This window comes from Crocodylus siamensis, chromosome 4 (assembly GCF_052110815.1).
Source record: "Crocodylus siamensis isolate JL-2025a chromosome 4, ASM5211081v1, whole genome shotgun sequence".
NCBI classification, from domain to species: domain Eukaryota; kingdom Metazoa; phylum Chordata; order Crocodylia; family Crocodylidae; genus Crocodylus; species Crocodylus siamensis.
The window spans coordinates 144,709,698-144,730,608 of NC_143398.1; the positions used below are offsets into that span (position 1 = coordinate 144,709,698).

The 20,911-nt window shown below is 49.6% G+C and overlaps 1 protein-coding gene across 1 annotated transcript in view; it reads left to right on the top strand.

Annotated features, from left to right (window-relative positions):
* Positions 1-20,911, top strand: part of LOC149866697 (scavenger receptor cysteine-rich type 1 protein M130-like) — a 242,908-nt gene that overhangs the window by 54,429 nt on the left and 167,568 nt on the right. Inside the window, exons 3-4 of the mRNA XM_090041645.1 lie at positions 17,735-17,838; positions 19,224-19,486. Of these exons, the coding sequence (XP_089897771.1) occupies positions 17,735-17,838; positions 19,224-19,486 (367 nt within the window). The remainder of the gene's footprint in view (positions 1-17,734; positions 17,839-19,223; positions 19,487-20,911) is intronic.

Consider the following 20,911-nt stretch of genomic DNA (forward strand, 5'->3'; position numbering starts at 1 on the left):
ATACGCTGGCATGCATGAGTTGATGCATGTCCAGCAAAAGCAGCAAAACCATTGCAAAGAAGTGATTCTCCTGCTCTACTCGGCTCTTCTCAGCGCTGATGAGACCGCAGCTGGAGTACTGTGTCCAGTTCTGGGCTCTGCACCTTAACAAGGACGTGGTAAATCTTGAGAGAGTCCAGAGAAGGCTGCCCATATGATCAGAGACTTTCACAGCCAGCCACATGAGGAAAGGCTGAGGGACCTGGGACTCTTCAGCCTGAAAAAGATACGGCTGAGCAGGGACTTGGTAGCAGCTTACCGCTACATCAGAAGCGTACATCTAGGGCTCGGTGAATAACTGATCACCAGGGCAACCTTGGGGAAAACTAGGAGGAATGGTCACAGTCTGGACAGCCTTCTTGTGATGTAGTTTTTCCTAATGTTGAGCCTGAAATGAGTCTGAAGCGATCCTACAATTGATGTGTGCCAGCGTATTGTTGGCCCTGCTGGCTAGGGCTGTGCGAGGCTTTGGACTGTGCTTTGGATCCGGAGATGCTTCAACGTCCAAAGCAGCATGTCTGGATCAAAGAACTGGCTTCGTTAGTGTAAGAGTGAATTTAGTCAGGCTTTTGGCCTCTCTGACTAGAAAAACAGACAGAGACCAGAAGTGCTGATACTGCTTATTTTAGTTATATGTTTTGAGATAAAAAAAATAAAAAATCCTGCATTATTACTCTGTGCACAGATGTCCAATTAAGTAAGTTAGTTTTAGTTTCTTCAAGGTCGTATTGTTTTTCTTTCTCTTTATCTGTCTTAAGTATAAAAATGCTTGAAAACTTAGGGAGGGGGAGGATTCCTTTGAACAGACAAGTGGGCGATTCCCCTTGCTGTCTGGAATTCTCCCTGTGATCACGGTATGGCCTTAAATAAAGAAAAGCTGGCTCAGTCAGTCCTGATTCAACCACAATGCGAAGTTTGATTTCTTCCACAATTTTTTGTGCCATGACTCGGATAGAGATGGCTGGAGTGATCAGTTGGGACACAGACATCTCTTCCCTGAAGCCCTGGCACCAAACCAAGGTAAGAGACCTTTTGAAATCTCTTTTGGGGCTTTTCAGTGAGAGGCTGTCTCTGTGTCTTCCTGATTCACTGCTTGAGGCTCACCCTATCTGAACTGTCTTTTGCCAGAACTGTCAGACCCACTGTGTAAGTAGGAACTGTGAGTAGAAAGAGTTAAGGTTAAAGACTCTGTGTTGCTGTTGTCAGTGGAAGTATTTCCCCGTGTGAACTGAGTTAAGTTCTGTAAAGAACTAGGAGGTCTCTCTGAGGCCAGGAGCGGAAACCTTGTGCAGCCGCCCCGAAGACAACAGATTTGTTCTGTGTGCTCTACGAAAGCAAGGGTGCAAGGTGGAAACTCTTAGACTGTGAGTGTTTTCCACGATAAGCATTGACCAAGGCTGAGACTAAAGAAATGCTCATGAACCTCATGCCTCAGTGCAGAAATTCCCTTGTGTGAATTGAGAGTGTGAATTGAGAAATATGAGTCACTGACCAGGTCTGAGACTAAGGTTGGGTTCAGTCGCCCCAAGGCTGTCCAGAAGGGCAGTTTTGAATGCAAGGGAGCTCAACTGGAACCTCATGACCTAGTGGACAGGTTTACCCTTTCCCCACCCTCATAAATGAGCCATGTCTAACCGTGAGTAACTGCATTGTGTGCCGTTATTGCAGTGGAGTCTTGTCTTTGGACATTAGCCACAGCATCTCTGTGCCACTAGCAAATCTCAACCTGACCGGACACCCTGAATAAGCCATTCCTGTATGCAAGACCTGTGTGAATGGAGTTTAAAGATATGGGGAGCGGAGAGTCTAAAAGAGGTACCGGCTCTGCCAAAAGGGCCTCCAGCATTGTACATGTGCACACACTATGGCCATAAAAGTTGTAAGTTTCTAGACAAATGGAATTGGTATACCAGAGATGATTTTAGCCGACAGTTTCCCCTGGAGGGAACATTTGATTTAAGTGAAATTGTTCATCTCCACAGAGACCTTGAGTTAAGAGGTAGTAATATACCACAGACTCAGTGAGACACATTTTTTGATTAATATAAAGAAGCTTCCAAAAGATGTCAAAATAAAATAAATATAATAGGGGGGGAAAAAAATTTCAAGTTCAGAGTCTTAAAGACTCCCAAGAGAAACTGAAATCTCAGATAAAGGAATTGAACAGAAAGGTGCACCAAAAGGTGCAATAGTACCATCAATAGTACCATCAGCACCAAAACAACTTTATCCACAAATAACTGAGAATGAATCTGCAGAAGATATAACTGATTTTCTTAATGTGCCACCCCCACATCAGTTCCAACCACAATCTGAACCTGAAGAAGTCCAAAGTAACCAAACAGACTCTTCTGGCAGGATTAGCCCACCTCACCAGGAAACTATCACTCAACAGCCGTCACCTGCCCCCGGGGCATGCCCACGCCCACCGAAGACATGGTGTCTGTCTCCTGAAATCTCAGCTCCCTTCTCTTGTTTAAGGTCTGGTACCCAGTATGCTCAAGCCCCTTCTTTAAAATCTGAAAAGGCTCAGCTTATGCCTTTACGCCAACTTCCAGGGCAAGGTCCAAATGGGGAAACTACAAGCACAGTGCCTGTCCCCTGGACCCCACGAGATCTCCTAAACCTTGTTAAACAATTTCCCAACATCAGAGAGGAGCCCCAGAAATTTAAAGAAGAATTGGAAACTGTAATCCATTGTTATGATCCAACATGGGCAGATTTGAACAAATTAATGAGAAATGTTCTGCCCTCTGAGGTCCGCGACCGCCTCATCGCACAGGCTACTTGGCCTATTCAAGACCCCAGAATTGGAGATCACTTAGCAGATGCCCGAAGACGCCTCCTTGAGGCTGTGCTTAAAATTTGCCCCAGGAAAACTGACTGGGCCAAAATACATAACTGTAAACAAAATAAAGGAGAATCCCCAGCAGACTACGTGGACCGCTTGAAACTAATATGTGCAAGACATTCTGGTATTGAAAATGCAGCTGAAACTGCCCCAGAAGCAGTTGCTTCTGCTTTTGTCCATGGACTTCTTTCTAAAGTCCAGGAACAGTTGTGCTCAATTGCTGTAGGTTGGCAGACTAAGCCACTTGCAGAACTAGTAACCATTGCAAATCATTGTACAACCTGCCAGGAGAAGAAAAAGGAATCCACGGAAACTACGCTAATGTCATTGCAATTACAGACTTTAGACAGGGGCAGAAGCCAATGTTTCCATCAAGGACAGTTCAGAGGCAGGGGACGTGGTCGTGGGATGGGACGAGGAGGATTTCAGTCCCAAAATAATGGTAGTTGTCATTATTGTGGCCAACCAGGACACTGGAAGGCTCAATGTCCTCACCGGCCTGGCCAGCCGGGGATGATGTTTAAACCTCCACCACCTCCTCTCACTCAATTCTGTGTCCTGAATCAGGGAGCCTCCTGTTAGGCCAGCCTGAGGAATAGTAACATCATCACAGCCCCGCTTCTCCCACTTAATCAAGATGATCCCTTTGTTTCCTGCGTGATAAATGGCATCTCTACAAAATGTTTAGTAGGCACTGGTGCAAGCTGCTCTACTCTTCGACCTGGAGAATTTTCCACAACTCCCCTCTCCTCTGCTGTTGTAAACGCTGTGGGAATTTCAAATCAAATAGTTCCTCATCTTGTTTCCCAACCATTACATGTTTCTCTTGGTCCTGTTTCTTATCAACATGCCTTTCTCCTTAGTCCTTGTTCTCCTGTTAATTTGTTAGGCAGAGATTTGCTTTGTAAACTCAGCTGTACTATCTATTGTTCTCCTCATGGTGTTTATTTAGCTGTTCCTTGTGATAACGAGATAGCAGCACTTGCCTCTTTAGCTAGCTCACCTCCTGAACCTGAGTTCCCTGATCTTTCTGTGCTGCAAGAAGAAATCATAAAAGCTGTCCCTCCATTTCCCTGGTCCCAACATGCTAATGAAGTAGGACAAATCCGTACTGCCCAGCCTGTAAAAATTAGATTAAACCCAGCTAAGCCTTTACCCAAAGTTGCTCAATACCCTTTACGTCCAGAAGCTGAAGGAGGAATACGCTCTGTTATAACTGCCCTTTTAAAGCAAGGTATCATTGTCCCAACTAAGAGCCTTTGTAATACGCCTATTCTTCCTGTAAAAAAACCTGGAAAGAATACCTATCGCTTTGTACAAGACCTCCGTGCAGTAAATTCTACAGTTTTACCTACTTTTCCTGTTGTACCAAATCCAGCTACTATCTTGGCCTGTATTCCCCCTAAAGCTTGTTATTTTACTGTTGTTGACTTGTGTTCTGCATTTTTTTCTACCCCTATACACCCTGATAGCCAGTTTCTCTTTGCATTTACCTATCAAGGACTTCATTATACCTAGACGTGATTGCCCCAGGGCTATACTGAATGCCCTTCTCTTTTTTCTCAAATTTTGAAAAAAGATCTAGATGACATAATATTTAAAGAAAATTCTATGCTTGTGCAATATGTTGATGATTTGCTCTTGGCATCTACCTCCTTAAAGCCTGTAAAAACAAAGAAGGCAGCACATCCCCCACCTTGGGGACCGTTTGTAAATTTACAATTAGATTTTATTCAAATGCAGAAATGTTGTTCTTATGAATATGTTCTTGTTATTGTATGTATGTTTAGAAGCCTACCCATGTGCAAAAGCTGACACCATAACTGTAAGCAAAAAGTTGCTCAGAGATTTTATTCCAAGGTTTGGTATTCCTTTATCCCTAAACTCTGACAGAGGAACTCATTTTACTGGACAGATAATGAAAGAAGTCTGCAAAGTCCTGCAGATCCAACAGAACTTTCATTGCCCATACCATCCGCAGGCCTCGGGTCAAGTGGAACACCAAAATGGCATTCTGAAAAATAAACTGGCCAAAATTTGTGCTGAGACTCACCTAAAATGGCCAGATGCACTTCCCATAGCCTTTAGGAGTATGAGATCTACTGCCAACCGAAAGACTGCGCTTAGCCCACATGACATTCTAATGGGAAGACCCATGAAGCTCCCCGCCTCGCCACCTGTTGCCTCCCACTTTTGCGATATACATTCACTTGATGATACCATTCTAGACTATTGTAAAGCACTAATGAAGTGTGTTAAGGCTTTTCATTCACAGGTACAGGCAGCTCTCCCCAAAGAACCAGGTGAGCCGTGCCATTGTATCCTGCCTAGAGATTGAGTCCATGTAAAAGTCCATCAACAAAAGTCATCGCTGGAACCTCGCTGGAAAGGCCCATTCCAGGTACTCCTGACCACCAACACTGCAATAAAGTGTCAAGGACTCTGGACATGGATCCATGCTTCACACAGTAGAGAAAACATCATCCCCATTAGACCTAGAGCCTCCTCCATATCAATCTTGTAATCAGCCTCCACGGACTGGTAGTGAGCCTAGTGCCAGCCAGCAGGAGAGCTCAAGACCAGTAGTGAGCCAAGCGCCTACTGGCGAAGAGGATGTGCCCCAGCGACACCACTATGCCCTTTGGGACAGGAAAAAGGCCTCTACCTAGTTCCTGGTTTCCGAGGTGGAGTTGGTTATTTGTGATTTGGGTAGTTCTCAGTATTTCTTTTTGGGCCATCTTATATGAACTTGACTCATCAGTTATTGCACCCTTCTAGTGCACCCACATCCCCCCACATCTTAGTGTCATCAGCAAACTTGAACAGGGTGCTTTCTACCCCCTCATCCAAGTCACTGATGAAGATGTTGAACAGTGTGGGCCTGAGGACCGAGCCCTGTGGAACCCCACTGCCCACGTCCTTCCAGGTCGAGAAGAACCCATCCACTACCACCCTCTGGGTGCGGCCCTCCAACCAGTTGGCGACCCATTTGACCGTGTGGGCATCGACACCACAGTCTCCCAGCTTTTTGATGAGGACAGGGTGAGAGACAGTGTCAAAAGCCTTCCGGAAGTCCAGAAAGACTACATCCACAGCAACCCCTGCGTCTAATGATTTGGTGACCTGATCGTAAAAGGCCACCAGGTTGGTCTGACAAGACCTGCCACTGATGAACCCATGTTGGTTGCCCCTGAGCATGCATTCCCCCGCAAGGCCCTCCTGGATGTGTGCCAGGATAATTTTTTCAAAGAGCTTACCCGGGATTGAGGTAAGACTAACTGGCCTGTAATTTCCCGGGTCCTCTTTTTTTCCCTTTTTGAAGATAGGGACCACATTGGCCCTCTTCCAGTCCTCCGGCACCTCACCAGAGCACCACGAGTGCTCATAGAGCCGCGCCACGGGTCCCGCAATGACCTCGGCCAATTCCTGTAGAACCCTAGGGTGAAGATCGTCCGGACCAGCGGACTTGAACACGCCCAGCCTCTCCAGAAGTACCCTAACTAACTCCTCGCTAACCCCTGGCCCAGGCGTGTCTCTCCCGGGGCCCGAGGGGGGCCCAGCAGGGAGGTGGCTGAACTGGTCCCTACTTAGGAAGACAGAGGCAAAGAAATCGTTAAATATGTTAGCTTTGTCATCTGGCGTGATGACTAAGTTGCCCATCGTGTCCTGCAGGGGCCCCACATTACCCGGGACCCTCTTTTTACCCCCTATGTATTTGAAGAAGGACTTCTTATTGTCCTTAATCCGGGAAGCTAGTCCTATCTAAGAAACTCTGTAAACCAAACTACACTTCTGCACCGACAAAGAAGATCACTTCATGAAAATGTGTTCTTGTCTTTAGTTAATCAAATTGGAATAGATTTAAATGTCTCTCATTGTTGGATATGTAGTCATGTCCCTATCTATTCTACTGGAGGAATACCCATGATACTGGTACCCTTGAATGCAACTCAGATGTTAGCCCCTTACTATTCAAATTTTCTTGGGAATGAAACTTGGCAGAATGTAAGTTGCAACCGGTCTATATACGATTAGCTTATGCCACCCCTGGAAAGTTCTGTTGGACCTGTAAAGGCTCTCGTGTTGCAGTAGGAGTCAGTAAGTGTGAGGTAGAATTTAAAATAAATGGTGCTTGGTTTTCTAATAATTCCTGGATATCTAACTACTCCCCTGCAGGTCAATTTTCAGGCTATTATTCACAATGGATGATGTCCCCACGCTGTAATACAGGTGCATATACTGCATTAGCTGGTCACTATCTTGTATGTGGAGATAAGGCCTATAAAAATCTTCCCTCTGGTTGGAGAGGAACGTGCTATGTCTCCGCAGCGTATCCTGCTTTTACTATGAGATCTTGTTTACCTAAAGGGAGAATTCGCAATGTTCGTGAAATTACAGAAAATCAAAGGTTTTGGAGTATAATTTTCCCCAGCTATGGCACAGACTTAGCTATGTCCAAGATAAAGAAAGTTGCAGCATCTCTGGAAAAGATTGCTAATGCTACTGCTGATAGTTTTGATAAAATAAATACAGAAATGAAGGAAATAAGGCAAATGACATTGCAAAACTGACTTGCATTAGATTATATACTAGCCAGCAAAGGAGGAGTCTATGCTTTAATAGGTAAAGAATGCTGTACTTATATTCCCGATAATTCAAAAGAAATCCAGGATTTAAGTAAACATATTCAAAAAGAAGCAGCTAAATTGCATAAGTCAGATAACTGGAATTTGAATTCTTGGTTTAGCTCTATTTTTAGTTCCTTAGGCTGTAGTGTCATTCATAGTTTGTTGATATTGTTTGTTGTTTTTATTGGAGTATACCTAATGTTTATGATAATACAAAGTTGCATAAGCCATACTACTAAGCCAATGAAGAATAGACCATCAGCTAGAAATGAGGTATATAATTTGTACGTTGAAATAGCAGAAAGTAAAGAGAAAGAAAAACTAGAAGTTGAAAGGCTAATGGCTATAAATATCTAACTTGTAAAAAAAAAAAAAAAAATTAGGGAATGTAGAAGTAATTGGTTTACTTGACTAGAAAAACAGACAAAGACCAGAAGTACTGATACTGCTTAATTCAAATGTTCTGAGATAAGGAATCCGCATTCCTGCATTCCTTGGGTGATCTTGATATCTTGCCCTGTGTATTCCTGTATGCCTTGAGATAGCCCTATGCATAAATAGTTGTTTAAGTAAACGACCTAAGTTTCTGTGTAATTTACTATTGTTTTGTTTCTCCAAAGTGTATTTTTTATCTCTTTCTCTGTCTTTAGTATAAATACACTTGTAAACTTAGAGAGTCTGAGAAATCCTTTGAAACAGACAAGGGTGATGTCCCTTGCTGTATGTAATTCTCCCTGTGATCACAGTATGGCCTTAAATAAAGAAAAGCTGGCTCTGTCAGTTCTGATTCAACCACAACGCGAAGTTTGATTTCTTCCACACCAGTTAAAGGCCAAATGTTTAATACCCTAAAAACCAATTTCTCAGATAACTTTGCTGTGAATTTTCTGCATTTAATCCTCAGGCCCTGGGAGCCTCTTTCCCCACAAGAAGAGCTGCATCCAAATGCATTAGATGTTTCTATTCCGAGACTATCACTCTGTAGAAATTTACTAGCAAGACCATAAATAATAGTATAGAACTTAACTATAAAGCAGACTCAGCCTCCAAGGACAGGTTAAGACTGCAATGACCGAATCCCATTCACTTTGAAGTCTGAAGTAAGCAAAGACATAGTTTTACATGTAGCCAAAAACCAGTTTTGAAATAATTAAGAGTATTCTCACACTGACCTGATATCTTGTTTTCTTTCACAGTGGAAAATTCCCACCTGCGTGCACATCTTGTCTGTAAACTATAAATCACCTCTAACAGTTTTATTCAGGGCCTCTGAGCTTGCTCAGGGTGCCCAGCATGCTGAATAAATTTTGAGACTGACAGCGACTCTGTGTCTTTGAGAACAGCTCCGCAAGGGGTCACGAACTCCTCAACAACTCCCATAAGTTCTGATGCAACAAGCTGTCACAGCTCCCCAGAGCAGGGACCTTCTGCACACCTCAAGACACCCCTAGGCTGCTGGAGCTTAGTTTACTGACTGTACAGTTAAGTGCATCATGGGTGACTGGTGCCTCTTGAGTCATGGAGGCATGGGCCCCCCTACGCCAGTCAGCAACCAGAGGTGGGGTCTGCTGGGGGCCAATCTCACTGACCAGAAGGGTCCCCAGTGGCTGATCCCATTCACCAGCAGGGAGACAACATCTGGCCCAGCAGCAGATTGTGAGAATCCTTTAGGTCTTAATCTCCTTCAACAGGCTTCTAAACCCCTTGGGTCTCAAACCCATCTTAGTCAACAGTCACATCTATATTTTCTTCAGTGAGATCTGAAAAGGGCCCTTATATGCCCCTCAGCCTAACCTGCACCATGTCCGGATTCTCTCTCATTGGCTGTAATACGAACTGGGTTTGCCAGGCATCAGGGGAAGGGCTGGAGTAGGCAGGAGTTATCTTGCATGATGGAGACACCAGCTATAACAGTGGTCTCAGCATCAGCAGAGACACCTCCAGCAGCCAAGTGCACCTGAGCCTGAGTAGGCTCCAGCCTGCAGATACAGCCCAGGATTACTATGCCAGAAACACACACAGTGAGTGAAAGCCCACGAGAGCCTGCACAAAAGCCAGCCCTGCAGGACCCGCCTGCCTGTGTGAGCAGCAGAGGCAGCAGGTGCCAGCCCCGTGCTCTACCTGCTGGGTCAGACACATCAGGCCTGTTAGATCACTGGACCTTCCCCTGCTCCCTTAGCTCTGTTTCTGGCACACACTCGTGATGATTGTGTCAGGTCTTTGCCAACAATTTCCCCTCCTCCCTTGCACTCCAATCTTCCCAGTGACTGGCTGGAGTCCTCTGGGGCTCAGCGTAGCAAAATCTCCAGTTTTTCTTTTTCTTTTTTAAATACATTCCCTCCCTTTCCCCTAACCATTTCTGACTTTCTCTCTGTCCTCGATATCCCTTATAAGTGATTAGAAGTAGTACTAGGTAGGCCACATTCCTGTATGCTATTATTGTAATGAGCCACTTTTATATTGTAAATAGCGCTCTATTAGCTTTGTATTGGTTTTTACTGTTTTGTATTGTACTATGTTGTATTTCTATCATTTGTGCATTGATTTTTATTGTTTCATATTAACATTGTATGATTTAGGCATGTCAAGTATCCATTTTGTGTGTCAGGTTCCCATCTTGTCCCCATCTTGTCCCCATGCCCTGTTATGTAAGTATGTTGTAATCTATGAGTCCTACCTACCCCTCTTTTGTAAATTGGTTCCTGAATGAACAAGGATGAACAAGGGTCTTTGAGAGACAATGGCAGTAGGTCTGAAAATAGCCCCTGCTGAATGACCGAACCATCAACTCGATGACACAACCACCACCCTGCATTGACCCTCCCTGGCTCAAGATCTGGAAGACAGATTGCTGCGGAAATCAGTCAACCCACCATCACAGACACCTGAAACTGCATGTCCTTACCTAGGAGGACACATGCTCAGTACACCAGGGGCTGACCCTTGCCTTGGCTGCCCCTGCCACTAGGGTCCTAGGTAGTGTGCCCCATAAATACGGATAGGGAAGACAGATCCAGGGGGACACCCTCTACATCTAAACTTAATGATCTACTGAGGTCCCTTCCGACCCTAGAAACTATACCCCAGTACTCTTTCCTGCCATGGCAGGGGGTCGGACTAGATGATCTATCTACTCAGGTCCCTTCCGACTCTCGAAACCATGAAACTAAACCAGCACCACGCCACACCACCTATCCAACCAAATGCCCTGCAGTTGACCCCTATCCTCTCTTCAACCAAGAACTTGGACTCTGTTTCTCTTCCCTACCTGGACTCCAACCCGTCCACTGAGTCTCTTTCTCCTGCTGCCATTGTGTGTGTGTGTGTGTGTGTGTGTGTGTGTGTGTGTGCTTGAGCGAGTTTGTTTGGGAACCAAGCTCTACAGTACAGAGTTCAACTAATAAAACTACTCTTTGGACCCCTGAGTTGGGTCTTGCTTTACTACGGTTCTGGCCCTGCTCCAATCTCTGCTGCTCGCCCATCTAACTTTTGTGTCTCATTTCTCCCTCTCCTGCTTGTGGGTCACCACCACCTCCAACACCTGTCCTGTGTTCCTGTGGCTCCAGCTGTCCTGAGCTCTTCCCTGACTGCAAATCCCTGTTTCTTTGACACTGTCTCATCGCCACTGCTTTTTCCCCTGATCTCTGCCACTGGTCTTGCCTTTTCCCTGGATCTCTGCCACTATTATAGCCTTGTCCCCACTGCCTTTTCCCCTGATCTTCCAGCTTTTTGCCTCTATCTCCTGCCTGTTTCCTCCTTGCCACCGGGCCTTTTCCCTTGCTTCCACCCTGGCTCCAGGTGAGCCCAAGGTACCCAGGGACCATATCACCATAAGTAACCCCATGCCTCAGTTCCTCTGCCAGCTTCTCTGTAGTCTCACAGTTCTAATCCTAGTTCCAGAAACTTTCACTCCTCATACTTTCTCTCTCATCTTAACCTTCCCGCAGGTATCCCAAGTACACCAAACACACACATACATACTGTACCATCCAAGTTAGGAACTCACCTGCATGTATGTGTAGGTGGGAGGTTTGTGTGTGAAGTGCTAAATATGTGTGTGTATATATATATATATATATTTGTATGTCACTGTGTGTGAAACATGAATTAGTAATATGTGTACTAAGTGTGTAGGTATTGACAATAGAGTTTTGTCTAACTTTTGGGGTGTATAGTATATAGGTGTTTGAAGTTGTGATAGGTGTGCATCTGCCTAGCCCAGTAATTTGGGATGTGTACGTGCCTGAGTTGGTAGTGTGTGTGTGCACACCTGGTGGAGGTGAATGCACACACCAACCTAGAGTGTGTGTGTGTGCCTAATTAATTTTTCTATGTGTGTATGTGCAATAGTACACCAGGCCCTCCTGTCTAACAGTGCAATACTGAGATCCTGACCATTGGCCTGATCCCACAGGGCTACACCAGCACAACACTGGATCCTTATGCCTGTCATACACCCCCTGGCCCATGCATCACACCACAGCCAGTGACACGCTCACAGGCTCAAACACCCAACACCTACTAAGTGCCTTGCCTACCTCTTCACCACAGCCAGGATTGTCCAAAACATTGGATATGAGTCCAAGACCACGGCCTGAGGGCACATAGTTTCATAGTTTCATAGTAGCTAGAGTCGGAAGGGACCTAGGTAGATCATCTAGTCCGACCCCCTGCCTTAGCAGGAAAGAGCCCCGGGGTCAGATGACCCCGGCAAGGTGCTCATCTAACTTCCTTTTAAAAATCCCCAGGCTAGGAGCCTGCACCACTTCCCCTGGAAGCTGGTTCCAGGCCCTAGCCACCCTGACTGTGAAGTAGCGCCTCCTAATATCTAATCTAAACTTACCCTCCGCCAGTTTGTGACCGTTATTCCTGGTCACTCCTGGCAGCGCACGGGGGAACAGGGACTCCCCCAATACCTGCTGATCCCCCCTGACCAGTTTGTAGCAGGCCACAAGGTCCCCCCTTAGCCTTCTCTTGTGGAGGCTAAACAGGTTCAGGTCCCGTAGCCTATCCTCATAAGGCCTGCCCTGCTGACCCCTGATCATACGAGTGGCCCTCCTCTGAACTCTTTCCATATTGTCCACGTCCCTCTTGAAGTGTGGCGCCCAGAACTGGACGCAGTACTCCAGCTGCGGCCTGACCAGTGCCGCATAGAGGGGGAGGATCACCTCCCTGGACCTGCTCGAGATGCATCTGTGGATGCATGACAGGGTACGATTGGCCTTCTTGACTGCCTCCCCACACTGCCGGCCCATGTTCATCGTGGAGTCAATGACGACTCCAAGATCCTTTTCCGTCTCCGTGCTGGCAAGAGGGGAGTTCCCCAACCTGTAAGTGTGGTGCCGGTTCTTCCTCCCCATGTGCAACACCTTGCACTTATCAGTGTTAAACCCCATCCTATTCTCATCCGCCCACCGTTGCAACCTGTCAAGGTCAGCTTGTAGCCTATTGCACCCTTCTAGTGCACCCACATCCCCCCACATCTTAGTATCATCAGCAAACTTGAACAGGGTGCTTTCTACCCCCTCATCCAAGTCACTGATGAAGATGTTGAACAGTGCGGGCCCGAGGACCGAGCCCTGCGGAACCCCACTGCCCACATCCCTCCAGGCCGAGAAGAACCCATCCACTACCACCCTCTGGGTGCGGCCCTCCAACCAGTTGGCGACCCATTTGACCGTGTGAGCGTCGACACCACAGTCTCCCAGCTTTTTGATGAGGACAGGGTGAGAGACAGTGTCGAAAGCCTTCCGGAAGTCCAAAAAGACTACATCCACAGCAACCCCTGCGTCTAATGATTTGGTGACCTGATCGTAAAAGGCCACCAGGTTGGTCTGACAAGACCTGCCACTGATAAACCCATGTTGGTTGCCCCTGAGCATGCATTCCCCCGCAAGGCCCTCCTGGATGTGTGCCAGGATAATTTTTTCAAAAAGCTTACCCGGGATTGAGGTCAGACTAACTGGCCTGTAATTTCCCGGGTCCTCTTTTTTTCCCTTTTTGAAGATAGGGACCACATTGGCCCTCTTCCAGTCCTCCGGCACCTCGCCAGAGCACCACGAGTGCTCATAGAGCCGTGCCAGGGGTCCCGCAATGACCTCAGCCAGTTCCTGTAGAACTGTGTTTGTGTCTTGGGATCCTCAGGATCCTGAACTCAATTATCCCGTGGGCACTGCTGCCCAAGTTGCCATCCACTATTACATTCCCCACCAATTTTTCCTTGTTTCTGAGCAGCAGTTCAAGAAGAGCAGGGCTGAAGGGGCTGTCCTTGCAGGGAAGGGAAAGCCCAAAGCCCAGAGCTTTGACAGGATTCACCTGGAGACAAACTAAGAGAAACCCACATCTGCCCTTTAGGCACATTCCACAATTCTTCTATGCCATTACCTGCCTCTTCATGCTCCTCAGCCCCTTGGCTCCTCAAGCTCCTGGCCATGAGTAGACAAACCGCATCCAGAGTGCTCTGCAACAGCAGGGGCTGATGCAGCTCCCCAAGAGGCTCAGTGCTGCTCTCAGGGGACAGTATCACCGCCCTCTGCACAACCATTTTCTTTGCAGTGATGCCTGCTACAAAATGCTTAACAACTATATAGAAGGTTTCTACCCTACTTTAATATGATTGTGCAGCAGGCCTGATGCCTATTATCTTTGCAGAAGGGCAGTTCCCACCGCCCATCCCGTCACCTGGCTGCCTCAGCACAGGACAATGAGATCTAGGGGCCTACACCCTTGGGTTTCTTAGCTCCTCCCAGCCTCCCCGTCCTGCTGGTGTCTGGCAATGCCCCATGGAGCTGGGGTCCTTCAACAGCCCTTCTTCATCTCCTGCCCCAAAGAATAAACCTCCAACCAAACCTGAGTTTCTTCTCCAACCAAAGCCCTGTTCAGACCTGCCAGCATCTCTTTTCCACGTGCCTCCCAGCACCGCTCTGGCAGTGTCAAGGAAACAAAGGTTTTCACCCCATCTGATTCCATTATCCTGATGAAGATGAAGATGAAGAGCCCCGCAGTCCCATGGAGGGACTGAGAAAGCAGATGAAGAAAGACAGATATAATAATGTATCAGATCAGTGTGTTTGTGCAGAAATGATGGTACAAGGCAGGATAGTCCAGGACCAGGATGATACAGCGGGAACAGGAACCCCTGGGCCAGGATGTGCAACAAGTCCCTGGTACAGGACAGTTGGCGGCATTCAAGATGCCAGTGCAGTACAACACATCATTTGTTTTAATCATAGTACAGAAGGGATCTTTAGCCCTGCTGCAAATCCAGCAGCAGCCATTACATCTATGAATCTAGAAAACCCTGGCACTCCTGCGGGACCCGTCTGGCCAGGCCACATAGCGTGGAGCTCTCCGCGCGCCTGCCCCATTCCCCAGGGCAGTCCCTGGCCCCCCTGCATTCCTGCTCTCGCAGGCGGAGCGGCTGGGAGCAGCCCGGGGGCCTGGCGCAAGATGGGCCAGGTGAAGGATCCTTATCCCCAGCGCCCCTGCACTGCTGGGCAGGGTCAGGCCAGGCTGTGGGGGCGGTTGCTTAGCAACCAGAGCTGCCCCTCCTGCATGGAGGCGGCGTGTGGAGGGACAGTGAAGTCCTGAGCTCACAGGAGCTCACGGAGGTCGTGTTTTGGCTGCAGTGTCCCTCACCTGGCCTCCCGCAGCAAACAGGCCCATGTGGGCTCCTCGCAGCCCCAAAGTCTCCTCTGCTCCTAACAGACCTCCGGCCCTGGCCCCCACCCCATGTGGCGCACCCTGGGGATGCAGCACGCGCTCCTGCATTGCTTTCAATAGTCACTACAAGATTGACACTTATTCTGGCAGACTCCCGGCCAGTCCGGGGGGGGTTGGCAACCCTAACGCCCCCGACCCATCCCACTGGAACCCGCTGGGGATCCTCAGGATCCTGAACTCAGTCATCCTGTGGGCACTGCTGCCCAAGTTGCCATCCACTATTACATTCCCCACCAATTTATCCCTCTTTGTGAGCTGCAGTTCAAGAAGAGCAGGGCCCCTGGGTGGCCGCTCCAGCACCTGCAACAGGAAGTTGTCTGCAATACTCTCCAAAATCTTCCTGGATTGCCTGAGCACTGCTGGATTGCCCTCCTGGCAGATGTCAGGGTGACTGAAGTCCCCAGTGAGAGTGAGGGCCAGAGGAGCAGCACTGGTGTCACTCCCAGCAGGCCCCTCATTCCTGGGTCTGTTGATTTCTTCTGCCCTCTCCCCCACACGCCCAGAGGCCAACCCTTCCAGCCCTGCGCACACTTGTCCCCCATGTCTCCCATGTCCCCCTGCCCCTTCCCACCTGGGGACAGCCAGGGACAGGCCCAGAGGCCCACTGCCCCCACCCCCCACCCAAAAACGGCCCAACTTGGAGTCTAGAGCAAGCCATCCCCACTGCCCCAACCTCCAAAGACACCCCCGACCCAGCTCTCCCGGAAAAACAGCCCCTCACCCCAGTGTGACTTCTAAACATCAGTGACCTGACCCTAGTGTGACCCCTCCATCTCACTTTTACCCACCCTTGCCCCTAATCCTCATCCCGCACAGGCCCACACACGCTCTCCCTCACACTTCTGGCTACTGCTCACCAACTCTTCCTTCCTGCCCCAGCCCCACTGCCCTGACAGCCACCCCCGGCCCCGACAGGCCTCAGCCCCTGACCCCTGCCACTGCAACCTGCTCAGTGCTGCCATCCCTCTGTCCCAGCTCCAGGCACTTTCAGGGCTCCCTGCCCAAAGCCTACTCCCCACGCCAGGGACAAAGGGCCCAGCCTGCTTTCCACTTCCACACACATCTGCTTCATCAGGCAGATCTCTGCAAGCACGTGCCAACAGGCAGCAGCCTGGCAAAGACCCATGACATCCATGGAGCAGGGCTACGGGGTCGGGGCCACACCAGGAGCAGCTCACTGCAGCTTGATGAGCAGCAAGAGCAAAGAGCTGCAGGAAGAGATGCGGGAGGTTACTCTGCATCCTGCCTGCTCTGCTGCTCCTTTGAATCCCACCAATGCTGAGAGCAGATCTGTGTTTCCCAACGGGCTCAATCCAGGTCCCACACGCTCCAGGAAACAAACAATGTGGGACAAAACCCATCAGCCAATGTTCCTTACAACCTCTGAACATGCCAACTATAGACATAGGGCAAAGGCCAGAGAGAAAAGTGGGGGAATCTGCAAACTCACAACACCTGCCCCCAGTCTGCTTCCCACCTCCTTCATCTCCTCAGCTGCACAGGTGAGAGCCTGCCTCCTGCTGCTGGAAATAGCTGGACAGAGCCTCATGTTTGACTGCAGGGGGCAGTGGCCTTCGAAGCTGGGCAATCAGCACCGTGTGGATCATCCAAGTGTCTTAGGTACAAAGCACTTCTTCACCGACTGGCCAATGGGGGTCAGCCCTGAGTGTTTCCGGAGGGGTCCTGGCCCACCTCACCATCAGAGACCCCTGGACAAGGACACTGCTCCTTGGCTCATCACTTCCCCTTTCATACATGGATGAAACAACTTGCATTTCTGTCACCCAAATGCTGTACCGCATACTCAACACAGCATTTTACAAAGCCATCTGCCTGCACGTATAAATCCTCCCCTTCCAGTCCATTGTTTCCTGAAGGGTTTCACACCACTCAGCACTGCTGAAGGCAGCACAACAATCACTTCCCATCGATCGTAACACTCCCCTTTTTACAGCCCAGGCTGATATTAGGGTTTTCACCAGCACGAGCGCTCCACTGGCACATATTCAGCTCATAGCCCACTGCAGTTCACAGATCCTTCCCTGCAGTCCAGTGGCCTGGCCACTCAGTCCAGTCTGCATTTGGGCCCGTGGCTGTTCTCCCTAGTGCAGGACTTTGCACTTCTTATTCAGGGCTATTCAAAGCATTTTCCAACCTCTCTGGATCCTGGCCCTGCTCTCCACGGTGTGTGCAGCTCCACTCACCTGGCTGTCACCTCAGGGAGGCTAAGCGCCCACTCAGCCCCATCCTCCAAAGCACCCGGGAAGTCATTCACAATGCAGGACCAGGACAAACTCCTGAGGCCCCCACTTGCCAGCTCCTCCCAATGAGACGTTGAGGCATTCCCAATCCAGCCCCTCGGGTATCCAGTACCCAGAAGTCCTTCCGTGGGCCCTGCGTTTCCTCAGCTTGCTGAGAACGCCCTGCGAGACCGTGTCCCAAGCCTTGCTAGACTCCAGGTTTCTCACACCCACTGCTCTCCCTCGACCCACAGGGCCTGGCACAGAAGGGCGTCGAGTTCCTCAGGCTTGACTTGCTCTCTATGACACTGGGCCGCCCTTCCCCTGACAAACTGTGTGCTGCACCTCAGCCAATCAGGTATGGGAATGCAAATGAGCTGCATACAAATGGCTGAGGCATCTCTGATGTCATAATGAGCCGTGATGATGAGACGAGTCACTTGCGTCACAAAGCCTGGCACGCAGTTGCCGGGGAGACCGATGCCCCAACTCCCACTCTGCAGCAGTTGGCCCCGGTGGGCTCCAGCTGCAGTTGCACCTGGAGAGAGTCTGGCTGCGGCGCGAGCGATGTTGGAGAAGAGTGGCGGGTGCTGGAGCTCCTGTGGGAGGCCCTGACCTGCTGCTGCTGGCAGGAGGAGGACAGGTGGCAGCTGCGGGGCATGTTTGGGGACAAATGGGGGAGGAGAGGGTGTCCTTGTCCTGGGGCTCAGACAGGGTGGGAAGAGCAAGAGGGACCTTTGCACGGCCTGGCCTGCTCCAGGAAATGCTCCCAGTGGCCCTGCCCCGACCACCCAGGCCCTGACATGGCCCTGACATGTCGCTCTGAGCCCATCCCCATCTACCAGCCCTCACCCACCGCCCATCTCAGCCTCTCTGGTGGGGCTGCCAGCCCATGCAGAACAGGATCACTCCCTGTCCCTGCCCAGAGCCTGGGGCACACCTAGCTGCACACACCAGGGCCCAGTCTCCTGGCACTGCTGCTCCTGCCAAAAACCCTCCTGAACTCCCACCCAGGTTTTGGAGGGCATCGGGGTGCTTGTCCCTGGAGCCAACTCTCATCCTCCCTCTCTGTTCGCCCGGCAGCTTTTAGGAGGACAGTGAGATTCAGGACACAGTAAGATCTGATGACACCTGAGACCAGCAGCCATCACAGTCAAGCAGCAGCACCGTGACAATATCAGATGAGCCTAGCCTGAGACCCAGGATCATGCTGGATGTTCCCAGGGACCAATGGCAGGAATTTGGGTGCTGGAGCTGCCTCTGCCTGGCCCTGACCTGCTACTGCTTGGAGGAAGAGGACAGGTGGCAGCCATGGGGCAGGGCTGGGGGCAAACTGGGGAGGCAGGGGGCATCCATCTCTTGGGGCTGAGACTAGGGTGGGAAGGGCAGGAGGCACCTCCACGAAACGCACCCACTGGCCCTGCCCTGACTACCCACGTCCTGACATGGCCATAAGGTGTCCTTTTGAGCCCATCCCCAGGAACAAAACCCCACCCACAGCCTGTGCCAACCTCTCCCATGAGGCTGCCAGCCCATGCAGACCAGGATCAGTCCCTGTCCCTGCCCACAGCCTGGGATACACCAAGCTGAACAAACCAAGGCCCAGTCTCCTGGCACTGCCCCTCTCTGTCTCTCCCTGCTCTTCCCAAACACCCTCCCGAGCTCCTGCCTGGGGCCTTCAGGGCATCGGGGTGCCTTGTCCCTCGAGCCACCTCTCACCCTCCCTCTCTGCTTGCCTGGCAGCTCTCTGAACAAAATACACAGTGATGACACAGTGGGAGATGCTGACTCCCAGGAGCAGCAGCTGTCAGAGACAACCAGCACCACCATCACAAGCTTGGATGACCCTAGCCTGAGGCCCAAGCACATGACCAACATTTCCAGAGACACCCCTCCACACCAGGACAGTGAGCCCACAATCATTGTCTGGTTTCAGCGGCCAGATGAAGACACCGACTTGCCACTGGAGGTGGCCCCACAGGCAACGAAAGAGCGGCCAGAGAGGGGTGACTGGGAGCTGATGTTTCTGGCCAATGAGGACATGGTAGATTGAACGGCCATGCGCTCCCTCTCCTCAGTTCCAGTCCCTGCGTCCCATGTAACACCTCAGTGCTATGGGTGCAGAAATCTCAGGCCTCTGATATCACCACACAACACAACTTCCTGATCCGGCTCTCTTTGTCAGACCATCTGGTGCTGTAAATGACCAGCAAGTTGTTGTCACGGCTCTGAACTAGGGGTGTGCAGAGTTTTGGGCACTGATTCGATTCGGTGGCCGAATCACCGAGTCCAAATTGAATCAGGAGGCACGTACGTTACAGACACTTGTATACACAGACAAGAACAAGAGATATTATAAACTTACATGCACATACAGAATAAGAACAAGATGCAAGAAGCCAGACACATACATCATAGAAGAAGACATATTATTATAGTTACCCACACGTACAGATTAAACACAATGCAGAAGAAGAAGTCAGACATATGCATCATAGAAGCAGAAGAGCTATTATTAAACACCACACAGAAGAAGTCAGACACAGTCATAAATCATACAAGAAGAAGAGATTATATACAATTATTAGCTACACACACATACAGACTAAACACAACACAGAAGGCAATGCTCCGCTCTCTGAGCTGGAGGCAGCACTCACTGCATCACCAGCCAGCAAGGGAAGAACATGTCCCTGCTGAGCTCCCATGCCAGGACAAACTTGGAGGTATGGGCTGGGGCTTTGGGGAAGGAGGAGGCCCCAGGTCCTGGGCATGACCACTAAAACTGCACTCTGCGAGGGTCGGGAGGTCTGGTGGGACTGCCAGTGGCGTCGCAGCCCCAGGAAATGTCAGGACTGAGGATCTCCCTGGTGAAAGGCGGATAGGAGGCGCCATAAGCTCCAGCCACCGCATGCACGTACACAGTCCTGGCTGGGGAAAGCCCAGATTCATCATGTCTTTGACAGGCCTGAGGCTTGCTGGTTGCAGTGGAGTTGTGAGGCTCCAGGTGATGTAAAAATTACGGTTCGTTTCTTTTGGGGGCTCACGAATAATAATTCCTCAGGCACACATTATTAGCAACACAAAGGGCATATTTGCAAATAGGGTCAGAGTGGAGACAAAACACCACTCTGCCCCCGAAGGAAACCTCTCAGCTGGCTTTTATCTTCTTCTCCTGGGCACGTGTGCAGAAACAGGAACTCTTACAACTCATTTCCGGTTCATACAAACATACATGAAATGACGTCACGTCATCCGTCGCATGTGCATTATAATTAACTACTTAAGTATGCGGGGCGGATAGGCATATATGCATTAGCTAATTACGCATGCTTAGAAAGCTCTCCAGGTTACCAAAAGTTCAAATCCTCTCTCTCTCAAGGACACAGTCATTTGAATTACAGCTTCTGTAATCTGCATGAGAAAGCAGA